This window comes from Lissotriton vulgaris, chromosome 2_1 (genome assembly GCF_964263255.1).
Source record: "Lissotriton vulgaris chromosome 2_1, aLisVul1.2, whole genome shotgun sequence".
Classification (NCBI taxonomy): Eukaryota; Metazoa; Chordata; class Amphibia; order Caudata; family Salamandridae; genus Lissotriton; species Lissotriton vulgaris.
Genome location: NC_141687.1, coordinates 707250131 through 707278072, shown reverse-complemented (window position 1 = coordinate 707278072; position 27942 = coordinate 707250131). Strand labels below are relative to the sequence as shown.

Below are 27942 nucleotides of genomic sequence, written 5' to 3'. Positions count from 1 at the left end.
ATTGGGTTTTGTCTTAATGCAGTTTTAGGGAAAGAGCATAGTTCCTGGGTACCTGGTTGGCAGGAACCCATGGCACACTCAGTGAAAGTACATCAACAGTTTGGCAAAAAGTGGGGGCAACCATGCAAAAAGGGGTACTTTCTTACGCAGTCTAACTTCGGTGCAGCTTCTCCTTTGCAGTTTCCAGGGTCAGCAGGGCAGTCCTTCAGTCTTCTTCTCCAGTCAAGTGAGATCTGAGTTCTGGCTGCCAGGGATGCCAATTTAATGCCTAGAAAGTACCCTCAAGGGAGGTCGCGGTCACTAGCCAGTGAGCTACTAGATTCCTCCTGCCTGATGACAACTTCCTGTTAAGTGTGGCATCTAGCTGCTTAGAGTGCTCTATTCTACCCAATCCAAAGATGTTGGGCCCTCCTTTTGGTGTGTGGGTCTTGGTAGATTGCCATAGATGTGTGGCTGCCTATTGGCTTCAAACCCATGGAAAAAACTTTTTGGCCAGTCTTTCCCCCATCTACCTGTGACGCCAACCTGTCTACCCGAACAAAAGAGTAACCCCTCTCTAGTGCAATCACCATTTGCCCAACAAAGCGGCTCCCATTTGAAGCTCGCCTTTTGGACCTCCACGCTGTGTGGCTCCCTGCCACGAAAAGGTAACACCCCCTCCTATTAGCTGGCCTTTATTCTTACCTGTTCACAGAACCGTGGATGCGTCTCCCCCGGAGGACATAAGGCTGTCTCCTGTCCAACCTCAGTAAATGGCCACTAAAAAACTGAGTGCCAACTTTCTAAAAGTTGTATATAGTAACAGGTAATTATTTTTAAGAAAGGAGCAGTAGTGAATTACAATAAATCTAAAGCCAAAACCTAGGGGGTTCAACACAAAAATATCTTAAATATTGTGACATGTAAACATTATTAATAGAAACCAAACATGATTTATGTAACAGGATAATGTTTTTAATTTATTTATCTTTTTTTCTTCATTTTTTGTGATTTCTTGTTTAAAAATACATATAGCCAATACAATAATAGAACAACATACAAATTATAATACACAAATTACAAAGACAGGTGAGGGGAAGGGAAAAATGAAAAACCCAAATGACTTGGTTGTAAGGATGGGCTGATGGAATTAGCAAAACGGTGGATGGGAGCTCTACATTAATTTCGACTTTGGCATCAAGTTTTGCTTAATGTAACAAGTTGCTTGATACCTGGAAATACCAACTTCTGTAATCCCATTCAAACGTTAGCACAGCTGAGGTGTTCAGCGTGTAACTCAAGACCCACCAGTGGGGCTATCAGTCTCTCTCAAAAACAACAACGGCATGTTTTTACTGTTAGAAGACGTAATACGCATGTTCTACTTTGTAATACATAGAACTCTGTGTTAGGACTTGAGAGGCAGGCTATTGGGTTGACTTGTTTATATTTAGGCATTCTAATTTTCAGTTTCTATTTTTGGTAAATTCTGGTAGGATTTTTTCCAGTGTTTTCAAGTGATTTCAATGTCATAAAAAACAGTGTTTATCAGTGGTTACACATTTTCGCGCCATTAAAAACTACAGAAACAGTGTTTTTCCAGTGTTTATGGATCGTTTTGCTTTTATTATTGCTTGCTTTCTGCACTGATAGCGCATGGTATATATACAGTGTAAGTATAGTGTATATGAGGTCCAAATAGATTTTTGCAAATTAAACTTATTGTAGTACACCATACAATACTTCTTCAGTGAGTCTTTGGTCATGTGCGCTCTCTCTTTCCTTCCCGTGTAAACTTCTGTGAAAAGGCCGTCTCAACATTGGCACTTGAGATGGGCAACACCAAAACAGCCAGTACACAATTTGTTAATTCTGGCCACTGACATAGCTTTCCATGCCAATATTGGTTCACTTGAAGATTGTGATTCTTTGGGCAGGTTCTGCAACATTTGCACTGGTCTGCGCACTTATGCCTTCAGAGTTATTGAAGCGGACAAAAATGAAGCAGCACTTTTGAACCTATGGAGGAATTTCCCCTTTATGGAAGGGATATAAAACAGAGTACCACAGTGAGCTTTCATTGACTTCAAATGACATTGGTGGTGAAGGGGCATTTCTATGAATCATTGCAAGCCATTTCTCATACATTGTAAAGTAAAAGTTCCTGAGTAACTCTTCACCATTGCTTTGCTTAACAAGTGGCAAGCACTCTTACATGGAACATGTTGCAGTGCCAAAGTCACTAAAGGTGTCGCCCAGCCTACTCTCAAGGAGATGTTTCACATCTACACCAATTATGCTGAACACTTGGCAGACAAAGGTGTTTTCAGACTCTTTTTTTATGATGTCCACTACAGCAGTTATGTTTTCCTGTATAAATCTCAGACATCACTATCAATATGTGACCAAAGATCCTCACATTTCTTACCTTCGGCATCATCACTCAGCAAACATTCTGTAAACGGTTGTCACATGGATAATATAGCATTCATATCCCCTTGGACTGAGAACCATCAGCTAAGGGACACAGTTGGGATGACTCTTTCTTTGATGCCACACAAAGCACAAAATGATAAATATTTGCGTTTTAGTTCCTGTGCAAAAGAAAACAAGTGCACCAGAATGGACTTAAAAGTAAATCACATTCCTCCTTAACTCTGAAGATTGTTAAGATGCTATCAGCATTCCATCTAACAAGTGGCAAGGATCTCTTACAGGGAAGCACTTCAGCTCAGGTATCAATTTTGACAGGGCATCACAAAACTTTTTCACATACGTAGATCACTGCAAATACAAGCAATATCACTCCAATCTTTGTAGAGCTTGGAAACAACGTTTTTTGCAGAGCCTTCCAAGTGACACTCGATTCCATGTTTTCCAAAAGTCTGGTGTCATGTTTTAACCACTATCCCAGATGCTTGGTGATAGCGCTCTTTTCACATATACTTGTCACTATACCTTGCATTTAATGTTTAAAGCCTGAGGTGTTGGCAATTTGTCTACTATCAATACTGACTCACTAGAAACTGGCAGCTGACGCATTATGGGTTTTTACACATTCTCTGTGGGTAAATGTGATGACACATATTAGGAAAGATTCTTATGAAACCAGCCATTTTACCTATCAGTGAAAGAAACAAACGCAGACAAAATATCAAATAGGATTTTGATATTTCCTGATTCTCTACAGTTTATAAAAAAATTAAACAAGACCTAAAACATGCTTCTAAACCCTGCATCTTTAGACCAAAGACCCCAAACCTTAAAAAAAACAAAAGGAAAAAGAAAGAATATTTTAGTAGCATCCCTAAACAACAAAATGTAAGCAGAATATTGTTAGCCCAGATTTTCTTACTGCTAGCTCGTATAACAAAGTTACATTGTATTGGCTCCTTCAGTAAGAAACAAAATAACTCTTTCATTCTCTTCTTCCTTTCTTTGAATGGCATTTAGTTTGTGCAGGTGTTTTTCAATGTTTATATGTTTTCACTGGTGAGGGCTATTTCTCTTTAAGTTGGGGATTTATCAGTTATGGGTTTAAACCTAAGAACGGACAGCCTTTTTATATTACAGAGGGAGATTTAGGCTTTGACATTGCTTTAAATGACAAAGTCGAATTAGAAATTGGAAGTACTCTACCAGTCGGCAGTGAGAGTCAGGAAGACATGTTTTACTTTATCATACTTCTGGTGGCACAACTAGTGCTACAGTCCACTGGTGACATTCCAACTTACAGGTCCTAGGTGCCCTGGTACCATACTTACAAGTAAGTAAAACTATGCCAATTGGGAATAAGCCAATCAAACATGAACCTTTGTACTGTCTGAGCTTATTCACAGAGTCCTGATTAGCAGGGCTTGGGTCATTTCAGAACCAATAAACCAGTGCCTAGTAGCCAACAAGCATTTGCATTCAAATAGGTGTCACATATGTGAAAATTAGAGCTATTGGCATTGTAAAGGATAATGTTTTTTACTCATGTTTTTTGTTTGCAGAGGAGTGATTTGGCATTATTTTTGCATAGATTTTGTATCTGATAAAATGTGACAAAATGAGTTGACTATAACTTAATTAGTTGACTGTATTTTAAGAGTGCAGGCCTTGGCGCTGATGCAAAGGTGTCTTTGAGCGACTCAACCTGCATTTTTGAGAGCAATGTGCAAGGGAGGGCTAAGTGGAAGAACCTGGAATGTCAATCTGCATTGGCATGGGCAGTCCCAGGTCTGTGTTCCACTACAAACTCCATTCCCTGTAGGGAGATGGACCACCTCAACAGTTTAGGATTTTCTCCTTTCATTTGCATTAGCCATCTGAGAGGTCTGTGATCAGTTTGAACTAGGAAGTGAGTACCAAACAAGTATGGTGTCAACTTCTTCAGGGACCAAACCACAGCAAAGCCCTCCCTCTCAATCAATTGCACTCCAACGCTGCTCCCTGGGGAGAAGCCTTCTGCTTATAAAAGCAACCATTTGGTCTTGTCCTTCATCATTTGTCTGGGATAGGACTGCTCCTATCCCTAGCTTAGAGGCATCAGTCTGCACTATGAACTGCTTGGCATAATCTGGAACCTTCAGAATTTGTGCTGAGCACATTGCTTCTTTCAGGGTGTCAAAAGCCTTTTGGCAACTAACTGTCCAGTTAACTTTTTTGGTCATTTTCTTGGACGTGAGTTCTGTGAGGGGAGTCACAATGGACCCATATCCCTTCACAAACCTCCTGTAGTATCCAGTCAAGCAAAGGAATGCCCTGACTTGGGTCTGGGTGGTTTGAGCTGCCCAGTTCAGGATGGCCTGGATCATGGGCTGTAAGGGTTGTAACTGGCCTCCACCAACAAGGTGGCCCAAGTATGACACAGTTCCCTGCCCTATCTGGCATCTGGATGCCTTGATAGTCAGGCCTGCAGTTTGCAGGTCTTTTAAAATGTTCCCAATGTGGATCAGGTGATCCTGCCAGGTGGAAATAAAGATAGCAAAAAACTGTGGATGGCGGAACCTTCATAGCAATGCACCTGACCCACAATAACCTCAACAATAATTTCCCCTTTTAAATGGTAGACTGGGGTTTATGTGCACACTGATACAACACCCACCATCACAGTGATAGTTCTATACAGAACTTAACATGTATTATTTTTATAAGCACAGGTGCACCATATATCCAAATTGTGAAAAAACAATAAACTTAATATGAAGACACAGAAGGTAATGTCCAAAAATCTTTTTTGGTTGATTCTTTTATTATTCCAATAGAAAGAAACGAACAGCCGACGCGTTTCGTCCCAGATGGGACTTCTTCAGGGCAAGAATAGAAAGGTAGCTCCTCAACGATGTGGTCGGTAGTGCGGCGAAGGCAAGAGTATGGTGATCACTGTTGTAATTTGAATCGGTTAAATGAATATTTAAAAAAGAGTGTAACTGGAGGTCTTCCTATTATTACTGTCCTCCAAATTGATCGAATCCCGAATTCAGAATTAAAGAGAAGCTTCAATGTCTTGTTGAATCTCTCAACAAGGCCACTGGTTTGTAGGTGATAGGGTGTAGTAAACTTGTACTGCACTCCACACTCTACTTCAGGTAAGTAGAAATAAAGTTAGAACTAAGCATGGGCGGAAAATCCGTTTCGCTCGCGGATTTTGCGGATTTTCGGTAAATTCGCAATCCGCGAGATCCGCGAATCTCCCGCAAAATCCGCAAATCCGCGAGCAGCGGATTTTATGGCTTGCTCGCACTGTTCGCGTGAGTTCGCGGCTTGCCAGTACAACTTCGCACCCCGCGAGTAAGTGCTAAATTGCAGAAATACGATCTTAGCAAAACTGAAACTACTTACCAGGTTCAAAAGTTCAGGCTCATCATTAGTAGCCATTTCCTGTAGTGCTTCCTGAGGGGCCCCTCCAGAGTTCAGTTGCCAGTTGCAACTATTATGTGACCCTGCTCTGAACCTCAGAATAGTTACACATATGCCACAAAGGTCCTGAATTACAGCTAAGGGAGACAAGCAGGAGCCAGGCTGGAAGTTAAAATCCATTAATCAGCCCCTAATTCATTATTGTCAGTTGGGGCAGGGCAGGTGTTGTAACTAATTTTGCAACAATGAAAGCACTTAGCAAGTGCAAAAGATCACTAATCAGGAAGCACTAAGGAAGCAGGTGCCAGCTAAAAAAATATTCTGTGACACATTAATCAGCCCCAAATTAATTCAGGTCACTTGAGGCAGGGAAGGTGTGCTTTGCTTTGCCGAAAATAATGTACACTGGACAACCAGAGGGTGTGGTGATGAAACAGAGGGTGGCATGGGTGGGCCAGAGGGTGGCATGAGTAGTCAGAGAGTGGCAGTGGTGACAGAGAGTGGCAGTGATGAAGAAGAGTGTCCCAAACAGGCTGGACACGTAGAAACAACAAGTTCGCAAAACTTGCGACCCGACAGGTAAGTTCGCAAATTGCGAAATTGTAAAAACCATCGCGAACTGGCAGAAACACGCGCGAACACAAAAAAAAAAAATCCGCAAATTCGCGGGAATTCGCGGATTTTGCGGATTGCGAGTTCGCAAATCCGCAAAATTCGCGAACGCGAGATTCGCAAAATTCGCCCATGCTTAGTTAGAACCTCTGTCTGAAACCACCTCCTTAGGAAACCCTACCCTGGTGAAGACACCAATGAGGGCTTTGGCTACTGCATGACCTGCAGTAGTCCTAAGTGGTTTTGCTTCAGGGTACCTAGTGGCATAATCCACTTCCACTAGAATGAATTTGTTCCCTGATGCTGTGGGAGGTTCAAGTGGACCCACTATGTCCACACTTACCACTGCCTGTGGAAGGGGTCCCTTTGAAAGGGTATCAGGGGGGGCCTTTGGGTGGCCACCTGTCTTGCTACTGACTTGACAGGTAACACAGGAGCTGACAAACTCCTTCACCTTTTGGTGCATCTGGGGCCAGTAAAAGTAGTGACTAACCTTTTCCAAGTCTTGGTTTGGCCCAGATGCCTAGCTACTTTAGTCATAATAAAGGAAATGCAGAATGCTCTTTACTCCCTATATAAGACCGAGCGGGTGGTAGCAGAGGCCAGAAAAATTACTGTACACAACTACATGGACATTGAACGGTATAGTTATCCACTCCATATGTATTTGTCCTTACCAATGAGCCGATGGGAGATGAGCCTATTGTTCCGTTTAAGAGCTGGCACAATTCGCTTCTCACTCTGCTTCCCACTTGGTTATTGTCTTAACTCAAATTCGAACCGGTGCCCTTGTGATGGGAGGAGTGAGCAAACTATCAAGCACTTTATATTTCTCTGTAAATACTATATTAAATATTTTAAACCGCTTTTATATTCGTATTTTAACAAAAGAAGACCAATTAGTTTAGAGGCAGCATTTGGTTCTATGTTAGCACTAGATGATGTGGACCTTATTTTTCGTACCAGCACTTTTCTAAAATCGGCAGTAAGGGCGCGCAGAACTATGACTGCCTGACATTGTTATAAATAGTTTTGTATTGTTTTTTTATTGTTCTTCTATTTTAACAATCTATTTACACTGTCATGATGTATAGTGTTGCACAAAGTCACTTTGGATTTGTATAACAAATATTTTTAATTATTTTATTGGTCATTTTCTCAACATGTATTTGTTTTTGTGCTTTTATGGGTACTGTTGTATCCGAATAAAGTTGAACTGAACTGATTCTGGCTAGGGTGATGTCATAAGCTAAAGTTAGGAGGAACTCCCTGTACCTCTGTGGCACTACCACTCTCCTGGTGGCTCCAGAATTGGGGACTCTTGCCTCAGTGTACTGTAATCCCTCTTCCCAATAAACTCTGTGGGTACCACTGACAACTCCCTTTACTTCTGAAACAGCTTGCTAGCTCAGGCTTTCAAGAGTAGGACAGCATTGCTGCCCCTGCTCTTACCTAGAGGGTCCCCCTGGGCCCAGGAGTAAGGGTCAAGCTACATAGGCTCAATTCCCTCTGGGCTGTCCAAGTCTCTCCCTGAAGAGAGGGTCCTGATCCTTTTGCTGAACAGAAGCTGGTTCCCCAGTCTTACCTTTTCTTTTGGTAGGTTGGGCCATACTTTCAGGCTCCAACACTTTTTCACCCTGCCTTTTGGTCTATGCTCTTGTTTTTACACACACCAATGTAGGGATATCCTGCATTGCTGCATGGTTTTTTAGTTCAACATCAGCCCAAGGTGAGGTTTCCAGGTCATTGCCAAGCAGACATGCAGATGGTAGCTTTGAGACCACTACCTGTTTCAGGCCAATAACCCCCCCCCGTCTAATGTCACCATAGCAATCACATGGTTAGTGGTAACACTGTCAGCATTGGTGACTGGGTAAGTACACCCAATCAAGTATTTCTCAATGGAAACCAGTGTCTTTCCCCATAGTGACACTGGCACCTGAATCCCACAGAGCCTCTATCCTAGTTCCATTTATTCAAGGGCATTGTAAGTATTTCTTTAAGTTGGGTGGCCACACAGCTACAGTGGCAAACTCAACTTCCCCCTCTGAAATTAGAACTGCTCTGTGTGCAACCCGATGTGCTCTGGGCACACTGTTGATCCCATCTGGAGACTGGCTTCACCAGGCCATTGCAGGATCAACGTTCTTACCCCAATCGGGCTGTGGAGTATAGGGAGTGTTTTGTGACCCATGCCACTGTGCAGATTTTTGGGGCCCTTTAGAAAACTCTGACTTTTAATCTTGGGGATTCTCACCACCTTTCCCCTGGGGATGTTTTGTAACCCCTTTCTTTTGGTCACCCCCAGTGGTAGTCTTGGTCACTCTAGACTTGACCCAGTGGTCTGCCTTCTTTCCCAATTCTTGGGGAGAAATTAGACCTAGGTCTACCAAATGCTGATGTAACTTTTCATTCGTGCAATTCCTTAAAATATGTTCCTTCATAAACAAATTGTGAAGTCGTGCACATTGTGTCCAGTTAACCAACCATCTAGTGTCTTTAATGAGTAGTCTACAAAATCAATCCATGACTGGTTTTGGGTTTTGTGAGCCCCCCTGAATCTAAATCTATACTCCTCAGTTGTGAGTCCAACTCCCTAAATCAGAGTTCTCTTCATGAGGTCATAAGACCCAGTATCTGGCCCAGAAAGGGTCAGTAGTCTGTCTCTGCAGTTACCAGAGAACAGTTCCCACAGGAGTGCTCCCCAGAGAGGTTTCTTCACCTCCTAAAAGGCTGTGAACCATTTAGTGATGTCATCATCCTCAAATTTAGGGGCAATCCCTTTGGGGATTTTATGATCATAAAATTGCTCTCTATCCTTATTATCTGGATTGCTGCCACCACTGATGGGTACTAAACACATCTCCTTTCTTTCTCTAGAGCCAGGAGTCTGGACTCTAGATCCAGTCTTTTGGCCAGCCTTGCTAAAAGGCTGTCCTCTTCATTGAGGCTGCCCTCAATTTCCTCACCAAAACCTGGTCCACCTGTGTCGCCTCTAGGTCCCCAGAGGTTAACTCTTCGAAGTAAGGGGACATGGTTCCTTTCTTCCCTAGGAAGTGATGGAGGTGGGTACCTATCTTCATCCTCCTCACCTCCTTCCTCTTCTGCTTGGTCAGCACCATTCTCAGAACGGTGGGCCTTAGCATACTCAGCCAACTGCTCCGGGAGCTTTAGTTTGATTGGATATGGGCCATGGCTATGTTTTTAATTCTGCATAGGGACCTTACTTCATGATAAGACAAGTGAAGGTAAGGGGTGAGGTCAAGCTCCTCAACCATGTCCTCCATGCCATTGTGGTTATCTTCACTAATACCTGGGTTCTGACATTGAGACATTCTAACAAAATGTTCTAACCCCTCTACCCTTGACTATAGTGACTTTTTATTTTCTAAAATTCTAAAGGGATTTAAGCAAGGCCCTAACAAGACTTTTAGTAGTTTGGTAAACATGCCAATTTGAAAAAATCCGAATTCTAAAGGCAATTTAAGAGTTCTGTCTTGTGATCAGGTAGTCCAATAAATGCAAGGTGTGTATTCCACCGCTGATCCACCAATGTAAGAAACTGACTCTATATATACTACACCAAAATGAGGTATAGTGTGTATAGAGACCAAGTGACCCCAGAGGTAGGCAGAGGTTAAAGTTAGATAGAACCTTACTCTCTAATTGTGGTAGAGTAGTCAAGCAGTAAGCCAGTATAAGAGGACAGTGTTAAGCATTTGATGTACACACTCAGTCAGCAAATGAATTCACACACTCAATAACTGAACTCTAGGCCAATTGTGTTTGTATAAAATATATACTGTTGTTTTATTTTTAGTACCCAGCAAGCCTGGCACATGTAAGCTTTAAATACGTTTCAGTAATAAGTTACTGGATATAGAACTGTTTGATTTACAGTGGATGCAGTAAGCTACAACACTTAGCAAATACAATACAATACAATACATTGAAATGAATAGGCTTTTTCTGTAAATTACAGGAGAATTACTTTTTACGTTACTTTTATAACTCAGTGCTGGATACCTAGGTTCAGCACTGTGACATTGCCTGCAAACACTCACACACTGCCTTTACAGGCTGTGTGTCTTGGTGCAGAACAAAGTGAAGAGTCGACATGGCACACATCCCTGTGTGCCATGCCCACAAACCACTGCCCTGGCATACATCAGTCAACCCTCTAGCTGGGTGCCCTATGCCAGGGCAGTGGGTTGTGGGCATGGCACAAGACAGGCAGCCTGCAAAGGCAGTGTGTGAGTGTCAGAGTATAGGACCTCTAAGGGTGACGCAAGAAGTGCTGCAGCCTTTAGAGGCCTTCTCTGGTCACAGTGCCCTGGGTACCTGTGGTACCATTTACCAGGGGCTGACATGGCCAGAGATGCTTATTGGTTTAGGCTTCAATGCAGATTTAGGGAAGGAACATAGGCCATGGGTACCTGATTAGCAGGAGCCCAGGGCACACTCAGTCAAAGAACATCAGCAATTCAGCAAAAAGTGGGGACATACCATGTTGTATCACTTGATCAATAAGTGATTTCACAAAAGGAAAGCCAAAATTGTCTTTAGTTAAAATATTTTGTCAATTTTCTATTTTTCCAAGTTTATTTAAACTAGTGTTAGGGCCTTGGTTGAGTTCACCATTGTTTAGAAATTTAAAACCGCTCTAAAGTAGTTAGGGCCAGATGTACAACTATTCCATTTTGGCTGGGGACAGCAGACCACAATGTCTGTGTTTGCTTTAAATAAAGGATTTTTTTAATACAGCCAGTTTTACTGAAAGGAAAACGTGATGAGTTTAAAAGAAACAAATGAAAAGTTTTCATTTAATTTTTTAAGGACAGGCTGTTGGACCACTGCCTTCTCTTAAAAAAATATTTTTTGCTACCAATCGCAAAGGGCAAGGGGTCCTCCTGTTTGTGACTGGCTTACCACCCATTTGAAATTGGTGGTAAATGTCATTGTTGTGCAACCTGTTTGCAGTCTTAAAACAATTGTACATCCACCTGCCACTCGCTATTAGGAAGGGATGCCCTTAGCACGCCCCTTCCTAACTGCGACTCACAATCCCTATTTTGCCATACGGTAATAGTTTACCGACTCGCAACTCCCAAAATAGGGTTTGTACATGCTGCAACCCTTTTTAGCGGTCACAAATGCCTGATTTTCTGTTTACGGACGCTAAAACGGTCGTATATCTGCCCCTGGGTGTGGGGTGAACACGGATCTTCCGTAGCACTAGGTTATCTGGACTTTTGCAAGAGCTTTTCTTCAGCAGGGGAGTTGGGAGGCTTTTCTCTTCTGCCGTCCCACGTGTAACTTTCATAAGATACAGTAGCTCCATTCTGTGTGACCCTTGCATCACATTTGGTGCATGCCACTGTCCTCTACCTTCGGAAGCTGCAATTAATCAACCCCACCGTTCTCGTTATTGTAGCACTACAATAATAGCCAAATGTAACTTTTTCTTTTGAAATGTTAAAAGGCAAACATACATGTCCCCAAGGCCGGGCCCCGGGGGAAGCACAGTCGCAGACTAGTCTTCCCCTGGGGTCATTCGCGCGAAACCCAGGCTAGCTAGGGGGAAAGGGAGGAGTTACTGGGGTAGGAAGGGAACTTCCTCTTCCTGCACTCAGCACCATCGGGAGGGTCGTTAGAAAGGCCACCCATCCACCCTGCAGTTATAGGGTTTGGGGCATGGGTTGGCTTGGCGTGCCAGTTTAGGCCAGAGCTGCAGTAGGCGGTACTTTGGAGGGACAGGGGGGGTCAAGAGCGGGTGCACCCATCCCTTGGGGGGGAAGTTTGAATGATCTGGCGGGCTGAGAGCATGACTGGAATGTCAGATGTATCTGGGTATGAGGCCAGGTGATTTGTGAATTGGATGAGGTACGGTATGGGGTGGAGCGGTTGGTGATATGAGGCAGAGTGGCTGAAGAGTGTGAGGCATGACGAGTTGATATTGGGGGGTTTGTTATAATGTTGATGTTTTGGTTATTGTTGTGCAGTCTGGTCTAATAAATGGCCTTTTACGCTTTAATACCTGTGTGGTCTGTTTATTGCGCGATGAATTCTTCCAATAGTCCGATTATGTGCTCAAAATAAAGTATGCATATTTTTTTTGTGGTTTAACATAGCACTAAACAAACCCAAGCGTGTACCAGAGTGCTTTTCAGAGATACTGGTTACATGGGCCTCTATAAGGATATATGGAAGACATATTCACATGAAAATGTATTGTGTCCATGTGAAGGTCAAAGACAAAATTAGCCAAAACACAAACAATACAGGTTTTTACATACATATTTACAATTAGAGTAGATTGCGAGTGCGACAATAATAATTTCTGCACGGGCTGACCATTCCAGCCAACGTGAAAATCATAAGTTATATGAAGGTCAGACATGTAGGACTCATTTTTAAGGATTCTGGGTAAAGGTTGCAACAATCACACTTCACGTGTAAGCAGAGGCCTTCACGACGGAAACGATGTTGGCAACATCCAAATGTTTTGGGTGTATTTACACTTACCTGGTCCTCATAGGCTGACTCGTGCGCAGGTTGGCCTGCAGCTTGGATTTCCGTTCACTCAACTCCAGTATCACATAGCATTTCAATTATGCATGCCTGGGACACATCTCTTCTTTTGTGCGCCCGAGTTATCTTGCAAACTCTGGCGCGCGCAGAAGAATTTTCGGTGCCCCTGGTCCCATGAGTCTTTTCACCTTCCGAGCTGAGCATTATTGTGCCACCGCCGCACCAGCTAAACTTCAAATGCGAGCACAATGTCTCTGAAGGCCTTGTCGCACGGCGATCTGAGGACAACGTCGTCGACCACGAAATCATCCTCGTTGGAGATTGGGCCGACATGCAAGTGCTTGTCCGTCAGTAACGTCAACGGACTTACCCAGTTCCAGAACGGCAAACTCAGTCCGGATGACTCAGTGTTTGGGAAAGTGAGTCCTTCCGCCGTGTCTTCAGGCTACGGCGGTCTTCAGCGCAGGGGCTTCCGCGCCGTCCACATGGTTCGGCCAAGTAGCGCTACCACCCAGGGAGGAGCCGTGATCCAGCTCAGTCGGCTTCAAGGAGAACTTGTGCGGAAGAGAAAGGTTAGTGCTTCATTCTGGTTATCATTTAGTTTGTACAGTAATACGACTCGCGCAGCCTGATTCTGGTAAACTAAAATCAGCCCCTCGCGAGCTCGTGACTTCCGTGCACGAGCGCCCCGGCGCATACATTGTGCTACTGTTCTCTGACTAAAGGTGCTTGTGAGGTGCAGGTCAGATCAGTTGTTATACGACAAATGCATATTAAACAAACTTCAGTTTATTGCTAATTGTTACAGGGATACCTCTTCATGAAACTTGATAAGAACCGAGGAAGATGAAAGTACAGCTCTATACCTCCTTCAAGACTCGTGTCAGCAGAGCGTCTTGTATAGTGCATTATTCAGATGTCATTAACTCATCTATTATTTAATGACTTGAGACCTGGTGTGCCTTCCGGGCTCTTCCAAGATGAAAAAAGTCTGCATTATTGACAAATTATAAGTTATGCAGGGCAGAAGCAAAGGTTGTCTGAATATCTAAAGAGAAGGATACTTGGTTTCCATTTCTTTACATGCAATACTGAAAATATTACTCTCACCATTAAGTACCTATACTAACAAACATTTTCAATGCAATGGTTTCGCCTTTGGAATTTGAGCTATTGGCATTGTTAATGACAAAAATTGTATTTATGTGTTGGTTTTGAAAACAGATAAATAAATGGCATTGTCACTTACATTGTTATTAGCTTAATCTCTGTAGTCTCTAGAACTCCATAGCACTCCCTAGTTACTCTACACTCCCTAGCATTGTGCACTCCCTAGCTTCCCTAGTCCCTCCGCACCTCTTAGCATTGTGCACTCCCTAGCTTCCCTAGTCCCTCCGCACCTCTTAGCATTGTGCACTCCCTAGCTTCCCTAGTCCCTCCGCACCTCTTAGCATTGTGCACTCCCTAGCACTCTCTAGTCATTTCCTAGCACTCCTTAGTCACTCCCTAGCACTCCTTCTGCACTCCCTAGCACTCCTTAGTCACTCCTAGCACTCCTTAGTCACTCCCTAGCACTCCTTCTGCACTCCCTAGCACTCCTTCTGCACTCCCTAGTCACTCTGCACTCCCTAGTCACTCTGCACTCCCTAGTCACACATGCACACTTAGAGCCACACCCCCCCCAAAGCCACACACTCCTCCCAGAGCTACACACACCTCCCCCCAGAGCCACACACACCACCCCAGAGCCACACACACCACCCCAGAGCCACACACACACACCACCCCAGAGCCACACACACACACACCACCCCAGAGCCACACACACACCACCCCAGAGCCACACACACTACCCCAGAGCCACACACACATACACACTTTGAGCTACACATATATAGCCAGAGCCACACACATACACACTGATTACAAACACACCCAGAGCCACACCCAGATGCACACACAGAGCTACACATACATACCCAGAGTCACACACATATAGAGTTATACATACACCCAGAGTTACACACACACATATACACACACATACAGAGCCACACACACATACACACCTAGAGCCACATACACACACGCAGAGCCACACAAAGACATACACACACAGAGCCACACACACACACACACATCCTGAGCCACACACACTCAGATCCACACACACAGAGCTCCACACACACACACACCTAGAGACACACATACACCTAGAGCTACACGCCGCATGCAAGCTGTCTAGGCTCGACCTAAAAATCAGAGTGGAGAAAATAAGAGTGGCAAAGTGTTTCGTTTCTAATAGATAGATTACTGTTGTGTGGCAAAGTTCGTAAACAAACTGGGGAATTTTCATCTGGGATTTGTATACAGTAGGGTCCGCAAAACAATGTCACTGAAGCCAAGCATGCATGCTGCAGTATCTTTTTTAGTACTGTAAAATGATCAAACATCCTGGCCATTTACAATTAAGAGTGGAACTATGGATAGATAGATTTTTTTTTTTTTTAAACAACGAGATAGAAACAATTACTTTCATATGTAAACCTAAGGAGGCATGCAAGACTTCTCCCCGGTGACCTACGGTTATACTAACGCCCTGTATATAGAGTCTAAGAAAGGCTAAGAAATCAGAGAAGCTGTCTGAATAAGAGAACATTTTTTAAAGAAGCAATAAAGCTAAGGATAGAAACATGGGTAAAGCAAAAACCTGATAAATGTTGACTCCATGGCAGGCATGTGGTATTGAAAATCGGTAGGGCAAAGTGTAAAATATTTGACATGGCAAACATTATCTGCCCGAAATTTATCATACGTAATAAAATGTAACTCATTAAATACCTGAAGGAAAAACTAGACCAGTGTAAAAAAAATATTTAGATAACAGAAAGCAAGGTTCCAAGTAAACAATCAGTAAATGGGTGAACCTATGTGGCACAAATTATAAATAACATTGTTTCAGGAGCACCATTGCATATCTCCTTGGCATCCCTTTTAAGTACAACTCCCTTAAACATGCATCTACTCCATACATTTAATCACCTTATTATCTACTTAGACTCCTTTGAAATCTCAACCCTCGTGTCTGATTATCGAAGGCAAAGGTTAAATGGAGGGCAAGGGAATCTACTTTCACTTGCTAGATAGACCTACATCTCATTTGACAAATAGCAGTAGCAAAACGTGGACATTATATTTTGTAGACTCTTGGGGGAGTTAATATCATTGAGGTCATAACAGAGAAAGATCTCCTTGTTCAGCACAAATATTTTGGCATTATTGTACCCTCCCTCAAAGGTACTCATCTGCTCCTTGTGCCAGCTCCGATTCTCTTGATCTAACCACGAATGTTTGACAACCCAACTACCTTCACAAAGTAATCACAGCACCAGATAGGTCCTTCTCTTAAACTACTGCCTAAGCATCCCTGACATACTTACTGTTATTTCCTTCAGCTTCGTTCTCTGTTCTCATCGGAGAAGTTTTAAGGCTTCATTTTTCTTTAGTCCCTTTCGCGGACTTTTTCATAAGTCCATTGACTACCAAAGGATTCTCCACAGGACGGCCTTATTTATATATCCCTCTGTTCTTGCAACCGCTGTAAAATCTTTTCCACTCTGAGCTGAGCGGCTCCCTAGGAGGGTAGGCAGGCTTGTAGGGTAAGGTACTGCGGGAGCAAGGTATACTAAGGGGAACCCCAAGAGTTGAGGCAGCCGCAACGGGGGAGGGGCGCCATTGGGGGTGAACCGAGGTAGGGTGGAGGCAAGGAAAGGTGGGTGCAACCCCGGCAGTGTAGGTGGAATCCAGACCACAGCAAAGAAGGGTGGTGAAACCATGTGGGTGGAACCAAGGCAGGGGCAGAGAGAGGGTGATTGTAATTAAGGCAGAGGTGGTGGAACAGAGGACGGGTGGGTGGAACTGAGGTGGGCTGGGGGCACCCCGGAGGCGTGAGGCAATGAAGACGAGGCGGGTATCGGGAGGAGACAGGCAGTATCAGAGGGTCAGAAGGGAAGACTTGTGGGAACAAGGAGGGCGAGGCAGGATGAACGTGCGGAGGCCTTCATGCCAGGCGGAGCGGAGGCCTTAATGCCAGGCTGCCCTCTGCTGACTGCACTTCGGGGCTTGGGACCGGTCACAGCGGAGATGCCAGGGGGGAGGGCGCCGCGCTGTAACCAGGAGGCGGTGTCAGCAGAGCGGGCCTCACCACCACGCCCAGGGCGCCGGGCTATGCGCACGCGCAGCTCACATTTTACATTTTAGTTTAGCCTCAGCACCCATGAAAGTTATCAGCCTAACTCCGTGAACATACAAATCACAGTGAGTGCTCTGCCTCTTTAAGTGAGCACTCTGTGCAGCGCTCAGTGACCACTCTATTGCTCCCAGTGAAATGAACATGCGTGCATGGTCGGTAGTGCGTTCACCCCTATTCCCAATCCCCACAGTCCTCAAACTGCCCCCCCCCTGGGGGCAGCGGCACGTGGCACTGGTTCTTACCGGAGATGTACTGCCGCCTGCCCTCGTCCAGGTGAGTGGAAATCACGTCCCCCATGGCGATCCCTGAGCCGGCAGCAGAGACCAGAGAGCGGCCCGGATCCGAGGCGCGGGTTCAAGTCCTCCGGCGGGCGGGAGACGCAGCGACGCCGGTGACCCTCCTGCGGGCAGATCTGCGGGGGTAGAGGCGGTGGCACCCTCCTGCGGGCAGAGGGAGAGGACCCTCCGGCTGAGCTGTGGGCAGGAGCCTCGGGAGCGCAGACCCTCTGAAGACACAAGCGCCGCCCTGAGATGAGACTGGTTGAGAGCCTAGGGGGAATTGCGGGAGGGGGGGGGGGCAGGAAAGGAACGGACAGCGGGAGGGAAGGGCGGGAAAGGAAGGACAGCGGGAGGGGGGGTGGGCTCACGGACAGCGGGAGGGGGACGGGAAACACAAGTAAAATATGCTGCTTACCTGATAGCCGATGTCAGGCAGACGTCCCTCGTTGCGTGCCTTCCAGGAGAAATGAACAAAACAAACCTCCCCCCACCAAAAAAAAAGCACCGCCCACAGCCGCATGACGTGGGCCAAAAGCGAAAAATTCTCAGGAACGCCCCCGAATTTGGTCCGGCCTTGACGGACAGATCCAGCTCCCAATGGCTAGCCTCCATTTATGGAGCTAGCCAATGGGAGCCGGGGGACGTTCCTGAAGCACATATGGTAAACAAAAAATTTCACCTGCGCCGAAAAGCTGCGCACAAGTGCGCAGCCTTCGGCCAGGCGAAACCTAAAAACGAAGGTAAACAAGGTCCTCGTCCAATGGTTGATTAGAAAGGCAAGTTCCTAGCACATTTTGAGCATCGTTATTAACAGTAAGTCAATACTTATGTGGCGAAAGTAGTTGTTTTCCCATGCTCATCGCCACATATAAAGCACTCCAGACAGCAGAAGGATTCATATAAAGCAGTGATTACATATATTTGCTTTCTGATCGGTAGTTATAACCTTGGCTATAAAATGATAAGTCTTACTTACACCGTGGCTTTTTTAGCAGTGCAGCAGCCATAGAATGTATTGTCGGTAATAGCAATCCTAAATAAGGAATGAGTTGTTAATGCCCAAAGATCCAGGCACTACAAAACCATGTGCAACAGTTGCAACTAGGTCTAGGGGAAATGCAACCCAGGTTATGAAGAAGTTAAAAGACAACACGGTTTTTTTGTGACTTTTGGAATAGGATGAAAAACAGGGGTGACATGGTGAGCAAAAGAATGATGGATTTAACCCAGATATGTAGACTGGGGGTAAATGTTTCTTTTGGTCTGCAATCTGTCCATTATTTGTGTGTCTTTTGCTTTCTTGCCCTAAGCATGCGAGGTATGCCCAGAAGTGGGTCCCGGGCTCACTGTGCCACTGGATTCAAGATAGCCTGGCTGATGAGGGGTGCTACACTGAAACTGGTCCCAGGATACTTTTTTCTGGTCCAGGGAGGACCTGGCTTTGCAGTTCGAGCTGGACTGTTCCCATGGGGAGCAGGGTCAAGACTGATTTGCATATGGCTGGGTCTAAACTGGGGTGGCATAGTGAGCAAAAGGACAATGGATTTAACCCAGATCTGTAGACTGGGAATTAATGTTTGATTTGTTCTGCATTCTGTCCATCATTTGTGTGCCTTTTGGAGTAAGGGCAGTTTTCTATCTTTCAGAACAGTTCACAAAGACCATCTGATAAATGGTCTCATAATCGAGTGACAAAAAGTCCTGCGCTCCCATAAGTGCACCTAATTATCATTAAACGTCCGTTCGTTTTGGACTGTATGTTTAGTGCTTGGCTGCCCTGAGTGACTTATGTTGGACATTTGACTAGTCTCCATAGATTAAAAATTAATCTACATTCTGCTTGTTAATGCACCCTGCAACTGGATCTGTCTTCTGTTGGAAACTAATGGCGATGCATGAAAGCAAGGCTATAAGGCTTCCTTTTTATAAGGACTACATGGATGCCCACTATCAGCGAGTACTTGAGAAGTGTACAAAAAAATTTGCACCAAAGTGACATCCTACATCTAACAGATACACCAGAAATTATGATTAAGAATTCTAGAACATTTTAAAGTAGTCGTGTGGGGTGTACCTTCTCCCTTGACTGTTCTTAACTCCTCCTAACTGATCACACCCTTTTACAACTCAGCTTCAGAGATGAAGTTCCAGTTGACTTTTAGGTGACTGATGGCTTGTGATTCTCTTATACTCATCTCATTCGAACCAGAAATAATCTATTTTCTGGCCACCTTAAATCCATCTTTATCTGTTCCACCGATTTATTTTGCCCAAAACACTTTTGCTACCTTGCCTTTTACTAGAAATCTGGATTGTCATTTGATACAAAAACTACACTTACACTCTTTCGTCTCTGCCACAGCTTCATGTGAACTACTCAGTACCTAGAAAATCCAACCCTATTTCAAGTTCCACCACAATAAGGCCTCTGTTATGACTGAGGGCAGTAATACCATTCCCAGAATTACATATTCTAAGAATGTTCCTAATTCTGGGTGTGGTATTCCTTGGGGAGTATGAGTGACCAACCTGACCCCCTCTATGTCCTTTTGAAATAATTCTACAGAAGCAATTTGGCATTTAATCCGTACTTCTGGAAATTTGTCATGCAAACAAAGCTCTCCAAGTTTTAGTTGGAGGTTTTGGCTTTGGAATCCAAAGCAATATTACCATATTCAGTGTAACTGTGGTAATATGGCATGCCTCGTAACACCATTTTTCGCAGAAACTGAGGGCCACATTTATCGAAGTGTTGCATTGCCCTTGCATCACTCTAGGTAACACAAGAGCAACACAACACTAAAGTCAGATTTAGCAAGCCATGCAAGGTCACCTTGCGTTGCCCTGTGGAGTTTAGTAAATCTGGAGTAATGCACAGCAGTCAAAGTCGCTGTTTTGAATTACTCTGCCCCAGGCAGTTGTTCCATGGGTGGATCATGGGTGTATTAATAGATTATATATATGTCCATGATTCTACTATATTTGTGATCCTTTTGATGATGAAAAAATAATAAATAGATATATGCTTTTGAAATAAACCGTTCTGTGTGGGACAATGCTGATATTTTAAAAGAATTGGAGTTAACACCCATTTGTATATTGAATTCTAGGGGAGGTTCTCTGTTTTTTGAATGGATCATGGGTGTTCCCACACAGCCACCCATGGATTTTGGCGCATTCTCAGATTTACCATGAGTGGTAGACCAGGGAATGCTTCAAAATGCTATGCCTTTCCAAGGGGGACCTAACGAGGAGAAATATCTTTATTTTTCCTCATTTCTTCCTCTTTCTATATGGGCTGCATTCTGCAACACCTATAGAAGGAGTGAAATGCCTCAAAGAGTTGTTTTGTTTATGAAAGTGTGCCTTCCTGCCCAAAAACAATCCTGCCTGCAACTCAGGGCCTCTTGCTCCATGACGCAGGGGTGCCTGCGTTGCTGCTTTGTAGTCAAAAGTGTACCAAGCCAAGAAGAGGACAGGAATGCGCCATATAATGTTAAATATGTTGCGTTCCTGCTCTCTCCTTTTCATGCAGCGCAGCAAGGCATCTTGCTGCTTTGCGTGAAATATTGATAAATCTGCCTCAGATGTGTTTTTTAGGAAGCCGCTCATAATGAGGCCTTGATTCCAACCCATCTTTCCCCGGCTGGCATCAGGACTGTTGGCTTTGTGGCGGCAATAGAGCCATATACTAGCTCGTCATCTTGATGTTTAAGTTGACTCAAGCACTACCCCCATACTTGTCTTTGTTACCACTGATGATCCTGACCCTTACTATTTATTAACCTTCATCTTCGCACAGTTCTCAAGCTGCCACTTCACACAAAATATTTCTATTTCAGCTTCTTGTTCCACTTTCTTGGAATGCCCTTCGGTTGAACTTCATGGACCTCCTTTCTGTTAAAATCACTCTCAAAACTGTCTGTTTGAAATGAGTCACACCAACTCTGACATGTTTATTTCAGTACATACAGATAGATATGATGAAACTATCCGAGGGTTAGTGGCAATCACAGTAGTTTAAAGCATACTTTCAGATTCCAGTAGCACAGATTTCAATAAATTCCTCTTGGATTTGAGTGACAAAACAGAATACAATTATTCCTTGGTGAAAGTGCTTTTCAATCCAGTTTAAAAGCTTGTGCTGTTTTATTAGGACAGCCTCTCTCCTGTTTAAGCTTATAGTCTTGTGGTTTTGCAGCCAGTACTTGTTTCGCCCCATATTCAGCATACACTCCTGGGGATTTTTCAAGGCTCAACTGGTTTGTAGTTTGCACAGAGTCTGAGAGTCACCATGCTTTGTATCGAAATCCTTTAGGGAAGCTGGCTCTAACTGGCATAGATGATCCTTAAAGTAGGCCTGGGAGGGCTAGTTGTACCTTATTACTATGGTGGTCCCTTTATTGTCAGGCAGTGGATGATAGTTACGCTGTAATAGGCTATTACTGCATGGTGCTGGCTAGAGTCGGAGGGTATGGGGTATGTTCTGAAGTGGATTTGGGCCACGAGGGAGAAATGGTCCAGATCTGGACCGGTCATAGTAGGCTGAACGTCAGTGGGATGAAGGTCACAGACCAGACCAGAAAGGGGCATGCCCCTACCGGCCACTTGTGAGTTTTTATGGACATCGACATTGAGTTGAATAAACACCTAACTAGAGGAGAGGCAACATTTAGACAAGTGTATGATTGGGCAAGGGATATGAGGTAAAAAGTAAAAGCTGCAAGTTCTAGTAAAGGTGACTCAACATTTAGGGCCTCATTTATGAAAAGTGACGCATCGCTGCGTGAAAACAGCGATGCGCCACTTTTCATTGCGCCCTCCTTGCGACATGATGGATGCGCCATATTTACTGTATGATTCACCATGTCGCAAAGAATGACAGATACAAAGTACCTGCGCAAAAATGATGCCTTGCTGGAGTTGTGTCGGAAGCGTGACGCAACTCCAGCAATGCAGGGGGAGGGCTATGGATATAGCACTGTGTCACCCTGACGGGCGTAAGGTTTTGACGCATTTGCATCCTAGAAGTGGCGCAGTGAAAATCTCATAGATTTCACTGCGTCACTTCTACGAGGCTTACTTGTGTGGGAACGCCCCCGCATATATTATACCTGACGAAGGTATAATGTAGTGCAGCGGTTTATAGAGTGACACATCTGCTTAGATGCATCACTTTATAAATAGGGCGCAGCAGGCGGCATGTTTTACGTCACAAAAAATTGGTGCAACGGCAGCGCAAAACTGTCACAAGGCCTCATAAATAAGGCCCTAAGGGCCATATGTATCAAGCAAATACGCATTTGCAAACGCAGAATTTTGGCGTTTGCGAATGCGAATTTGCTAAATGGTATGTATAAAGGAAAATCTGGTGCAAAACAAGGAATTGAAAAATTTGCGATTCCTTATTTTGCAATTGCATTTAAGGAATTGCAAATTTTGCAATTCCATAAATGCAATGTTTGAGGCAAAAAAAAAGCTAATTGTCTTTAAGGAATCGCAAATTACCACCAACTTCAAGTTGGTGGTAAGTTGCGAATTCCTTGAAAAATGCACATTTTTGCATTTTTCAAAGTGCCATTTGACGCACGTACATGCCCTTAGGGCATGTATGTGCTCCACATGTGCACCCATGTTTATTTCAGGGGTGCAACAGGGTGTCCTTTGGACACCCCTGCACCCTTGAAATTATTCTCAATTTGCGATTCTCAAATTGAGAATAACTTCCGATTCATTTCTATGGGACCATAGAAATGAATGGGAAAAGTATTCCTTAATTGCGATTTGCAATTTGCGAATCGCAATTAAGGAATACTAAGAATTCGCAAAAAATGCAAATTTGTACATACATCCCAATTTGCGATTCTGAAATAGCGATTTCTAAAAAATCGCTATTTCAGAATAGCAATTCAGGTTGATGATACATAAGGCCCTTAATCCTCACATAGTTCATGATGTGAGTGGCATTGAGTTAGTTAATATCAATGTATATTGTGCTCATCATCACCTAGAATAAAGCGCAACACGCATCTTTAAGTGTTTCTTGGCACTTTCCACATTGCTGCAGAGCTGTGGTGATAAGGCATAGGTGAAGAGTAAACTACAGTGCAGTGCGCTCTGATGGTTCATTTACTTGCGAACATGCCAGAGTAGAGAATAAATATGGAGCCCAGAAGATGGAAGGGAAATAGTGTGTAAGAAGAAGAGACATCCTACTGGCGCTGATTTCACTCCTACCCTCCTCCCTCCTCCTCTATCTCTCTCAGTTCTCTTTGGGGCCCAAAGGGGGAGAGGGGGGGGGGGGGGGAGCACCGACCAGAGACTCAAAATTAGGTGTGATAAAGGCCGCTTTATTGGAAGCAGGTGCACGGTAAACAATGAAAACCCTTGGCCTGCGCCGTACAAAACTATACCTCACTAAATATGCAATTTCCTGACTAAACCCCCCACCCCCTCCCCTAACTGGTTCCCCCAATCCACAAACAGTAAACAATTAGCAGAAACGTCAATTTGCCTCTCCACCTGGCTAAATCCTTTATTATGCTTGACCTACCCCCGCTAATCCAACAACCGATCTCCTACACTTCCCCCATATATTAGGAAGAACCGCCCCAAGGCAAAAAATCACCCCACACCTGCTCCAGCGACACAACCAACCCCACAACCATTGAGCAAAACTAGATGCACTGGCCCCCAAGAAAACTCCTTCCAAAAAACCACCGCACACCACACAAAACCCCTCCTACACCCTGAAGAAAAGCAATCACCCCTACCCCTGCACCCCAGGCCCCGTACTTGAAAAACCCCCCAATAAACTTGATCGCAACCCAGGGAGGGAGGGAGGGAAAGCAATTAACTCCGCCACACCCCCGCCCGGCTGCTGTGTCACCAGCCACCTTCTTTCTAAAATGGTGGCCTGTGACTCAAGATGTCCGGTTTTTTAACGGGGACCAGCCCAAAACCAGCCCAAAACCAGCCCACCCCAACCCAAGGCTACCAAGTAGCCCAAAACCAACCCACGTACGGTGCTGGCTCTACCCGCCCCCCTCCCCCTGCCCCAAAACTCCCCGGGGGTGGCAGGCCTCCCGCTGGTCGGCCGCCCCCCCCCAAATCCCCATTGGGGCCCAAAGGGGGAGAGATGGGGGGAGGAAAAAGCACCGACCAGAGACTCAAAAATAGGTGTGATAAAGGCCGCTTTATTGGAAGCAGGTGCACCTTAAACAATGAAAACCCTTGGTCTGCGCCGTACAAAACTATACCTCACTAAATATGCAATTTCCTGACAAAACCCCCCACCCCCTCCCCTAACTGGTTCCCCCAATCCACAAACAGTAAACAATTAGCAGAAACGTCAATTTACCTCTCCACCTGGCTAAATCCTTTATTATGCTTGACCTACCCCCCGCTAATCCAACAACCGATCTCCTACACTTCCCCCATATATTAGGAAGAACCGCCACTCGAAAGGCGTGCTAACGGCTTTCGACCCCCCCTAGGACTCCTGCCCTTTCAGCCATCTGTGCCCCAATCCCTCTCCAGTGCCTCCCTCAAGTGTAGCACATAACTCCATTCCGTACCCCAGGTGAAAGCGCCATCCCCCTGCAAATCCACCGCCCCGTGCCGCAGCTCTGGGTGCTACATCCTCTCAACCCTCTATCTTCCCTGAAACCTTCACTTCCTTGAAAATTCCCTACGTGTCTTATCTATGGCCGCTGGCCTCTCGCCCCCCTTCAACCCACCTGGGATCAAACTCTGACCAAATGACCTGACACCCCGCCTATCCGCACCGTATCTCTAACAGATCCCTCTTCACTTGTTTAACCCAACGCTAACCCTTTGCACTGTACCAAGCCCACTTCAGGCACACTCTCCACTGTTCCACTGCACACAAAGCCTGCCACAACGCATGCCAGCTCATGCCCCTTTTCCTTGCCGCTGACCATGAAACCTGTCGTCCGACTCCGACCACTGATTCCGTTGCTTGACCCAGTCCCCCTTTCCGCCCCAACATAACTCTCCAGTGCCGCTGCAGTTGGCCCCTCTCCTGCACCTGAAAAGACACACATGTGAGAGGTGAGAAATGTCCTTCATGTCGTATGTTCACTTCCCACCCCCGCAGCCTGCAGCTGCCCGCTAACAGTCCGACCTCCAGGGCCCGAGGCCTTCTTCCACCTTGATGCGCCGCCTCCGTTGCCACCCCACTCCGACGCAATGCCTCCGTAACACCTTCGGGTCCTCACCCATACACCATAGGGCGTGCCGCAGGACCCCTAACGCCTGTGCCGCATACGTCCCCCCATTCCCTCGCCAACGGCGAATCGCCCCCCGAAAGCCCCCGTCCATCCACTTCAACCCGAACCGAAAGACCCGCTCCTGCGGAAGCCGTCTATCCCCCTGCCCCCACTGCACCCGACCGCCGCAATTCCTCCCATGTCCGCTCATATGCACACCATGGAAATGCCCCGAACGCCTGTCCCCAGCCAATCCCCCTCTTCGCCCCCCACCGACAACGTCCCCGAGGATGCGGCCGCGTCAAAACCGGACAGCGTCAGACCCAAACGACGACTTTGCCATCCCCTTGGCCTATGGCTGGCGTGCTTCCATGGCCACGGAGTCGGGCTCTATACAAAGGAATGACAGCACCTAAACTGGGACCGTGCGTCTTCGCTGGTGCCCGGGGCACCCCCAGGTAAGCCACAATGCCCAGAAAACCGTCCAGCTCCGCTGCCAGTCCGTCGAAAACCGGCCGTCCCACCAGCAAGAAGTCAACCAGATAGTGCGTCGCTGCTCAGAGCCTGAGCCTGTCCGCCAGGAAAAAACCCACTGCAAAATCCACCTAATGGCGCACCCAGCGCACCCAAATTTGAACATCCCATGTGCCGTGCTGACGCCCCCCATGCCAACCTTGCTGCCCCCTCGTCCTCTGTCAGGCGTGCTTCCATGGCCCGGAGTCGAGCTCTATCCAAACAAGGACAGCACCGTACTGGGACCGTACATCTTCTCTGGCGCCAGGGGCGCCCCCAGGCAAACCACGAGGCCCATAACTGAACAGCAACTGCCGGCAGTGTGCTGAACCCGGCCGTCCCACCAGCAAGAAGTCCTCCAGATCGTGCGTCTGTCCCAGAGCCTGTCCGCCAGGAAAAAGCCCACTGCAACAAGGAACCGAAACACCCAAACGCGCATGCGAAATCAAAACCCCCCCATGCTATTGACCCCCAAAAGTGCCCCCGGTCAAACCGGGTCCCCACCGACTGTTGATGCCTACGAAACCACCAGGATGCCAACCAAATCCCGCACTTTGCCCAAGAACCTTCACCCACCGCCGCCGGGCTCCTCGGCACCATGTCCCTGCTTGTATACAACACCCCCGGGGGCACCGCCGCCAAAGTCACCGACCGACTGACACCCCCCCCGACCCCGCACACTGCTGGGACAACCAAGACTGACCAGGCTCCTTCCCGTGCCCAACCCTCAACCCTGCCCCGCTCTCCTCCTTACACACCTGCCCCGCGCTGGCCCGTGATCGCATTGACGGCTCAACTCCTCCACCCTCACCGGCGACGAGCCTATGCCCTGAACCTTGACCCCTTTTCCCGTCTCCCCGCTCCCCCCCTGGCACCCCCTCCATACCGTGTCATTCCCTGGCACCCCCCCCCAAGCTCCCCGGTATCCGCACCAACCGACAGCCGAGGATTACTCAAACCACTCCCCTACTCCGCCACCATCCTTACCTGGCGTCAAGGTCGGCGTCCACTGGATCCCGCCGCCTAACCAGCGGAGGCGGGGGGGGCGTCTCTCTTGGCGCCCCTTGCTGTGGGCATACCTGAAACACACTACCAACACTGTTACTTTGCACCCCCCCTTTCCCATCTCCCCCTCCGCCTCCTCCACATTTTTCAATTGCCCCATGGCCTCCTCAGACTCCTCCACCAGTTCCAATGGCCCATGGCCTCCTGCCCAGCACTGGGCCCCTCCTTCCACCTTTCGCTTGTAACAAACAGTTTGCTACCTTTCGCAGTCTGTTTGCTTAGGTACTTGCACGAGTGCCACCATTGCCCACGTAACACTTGTTCTTGTGCCTGAGTGTCTGCCACTTATTGCCGCATTATACCTCTACTGGTACTTTGTACGTTTTGTAACCTGCACACATATCACTTTTTTCTCCTGTGATGCACCGATTGCTACCTCATGTATTTTGGTTGCTCACTATTGGCCCCTTTGACCCATGTAACCCAACGTTTTCTTTCGTAATTTGTTCATTTGTAACTGTTACCTCGTGTACCATTACTAGTCCTATTGTGAAGCGCCCTGACACCTTCGGGTAACGTCTGCGCTAAATAAAATCGCATAAATAAATAGATAACTCGTCCCCCAATACCCCCTTTTATGGCTCCGTCCTACTCCCCCTGCCACTTGCTGACACAACCACATCCAATCCCCCGATCC

At 46.1% G+C, this 27942-nt stretch overlaps 1 protein-coding gene across 1 annotated transcript in view; it reads left to right on the top strand.

The window, feature by feature from the left end:
• Nucleotides 1-13164: 13164 nt before the first annotated feature.
• The window catches only part of LOC147731014 (uncharacterized), a 206060-nt gene continuing 191282 nt past the window's right edge, over nt 13165-27942 (top strand). The window contains exon 1 of the mRNA XM_086958669.1: nt 13165-13538. Within this exon, the coding sequence (XP_086814795.1) occupies nt 13215-13538 (324 nt within the window). The 5' untranslated portion in view covers nt 13165-13214. The remainder of the gene's footprint in view (nt 13539-27942) is intronic.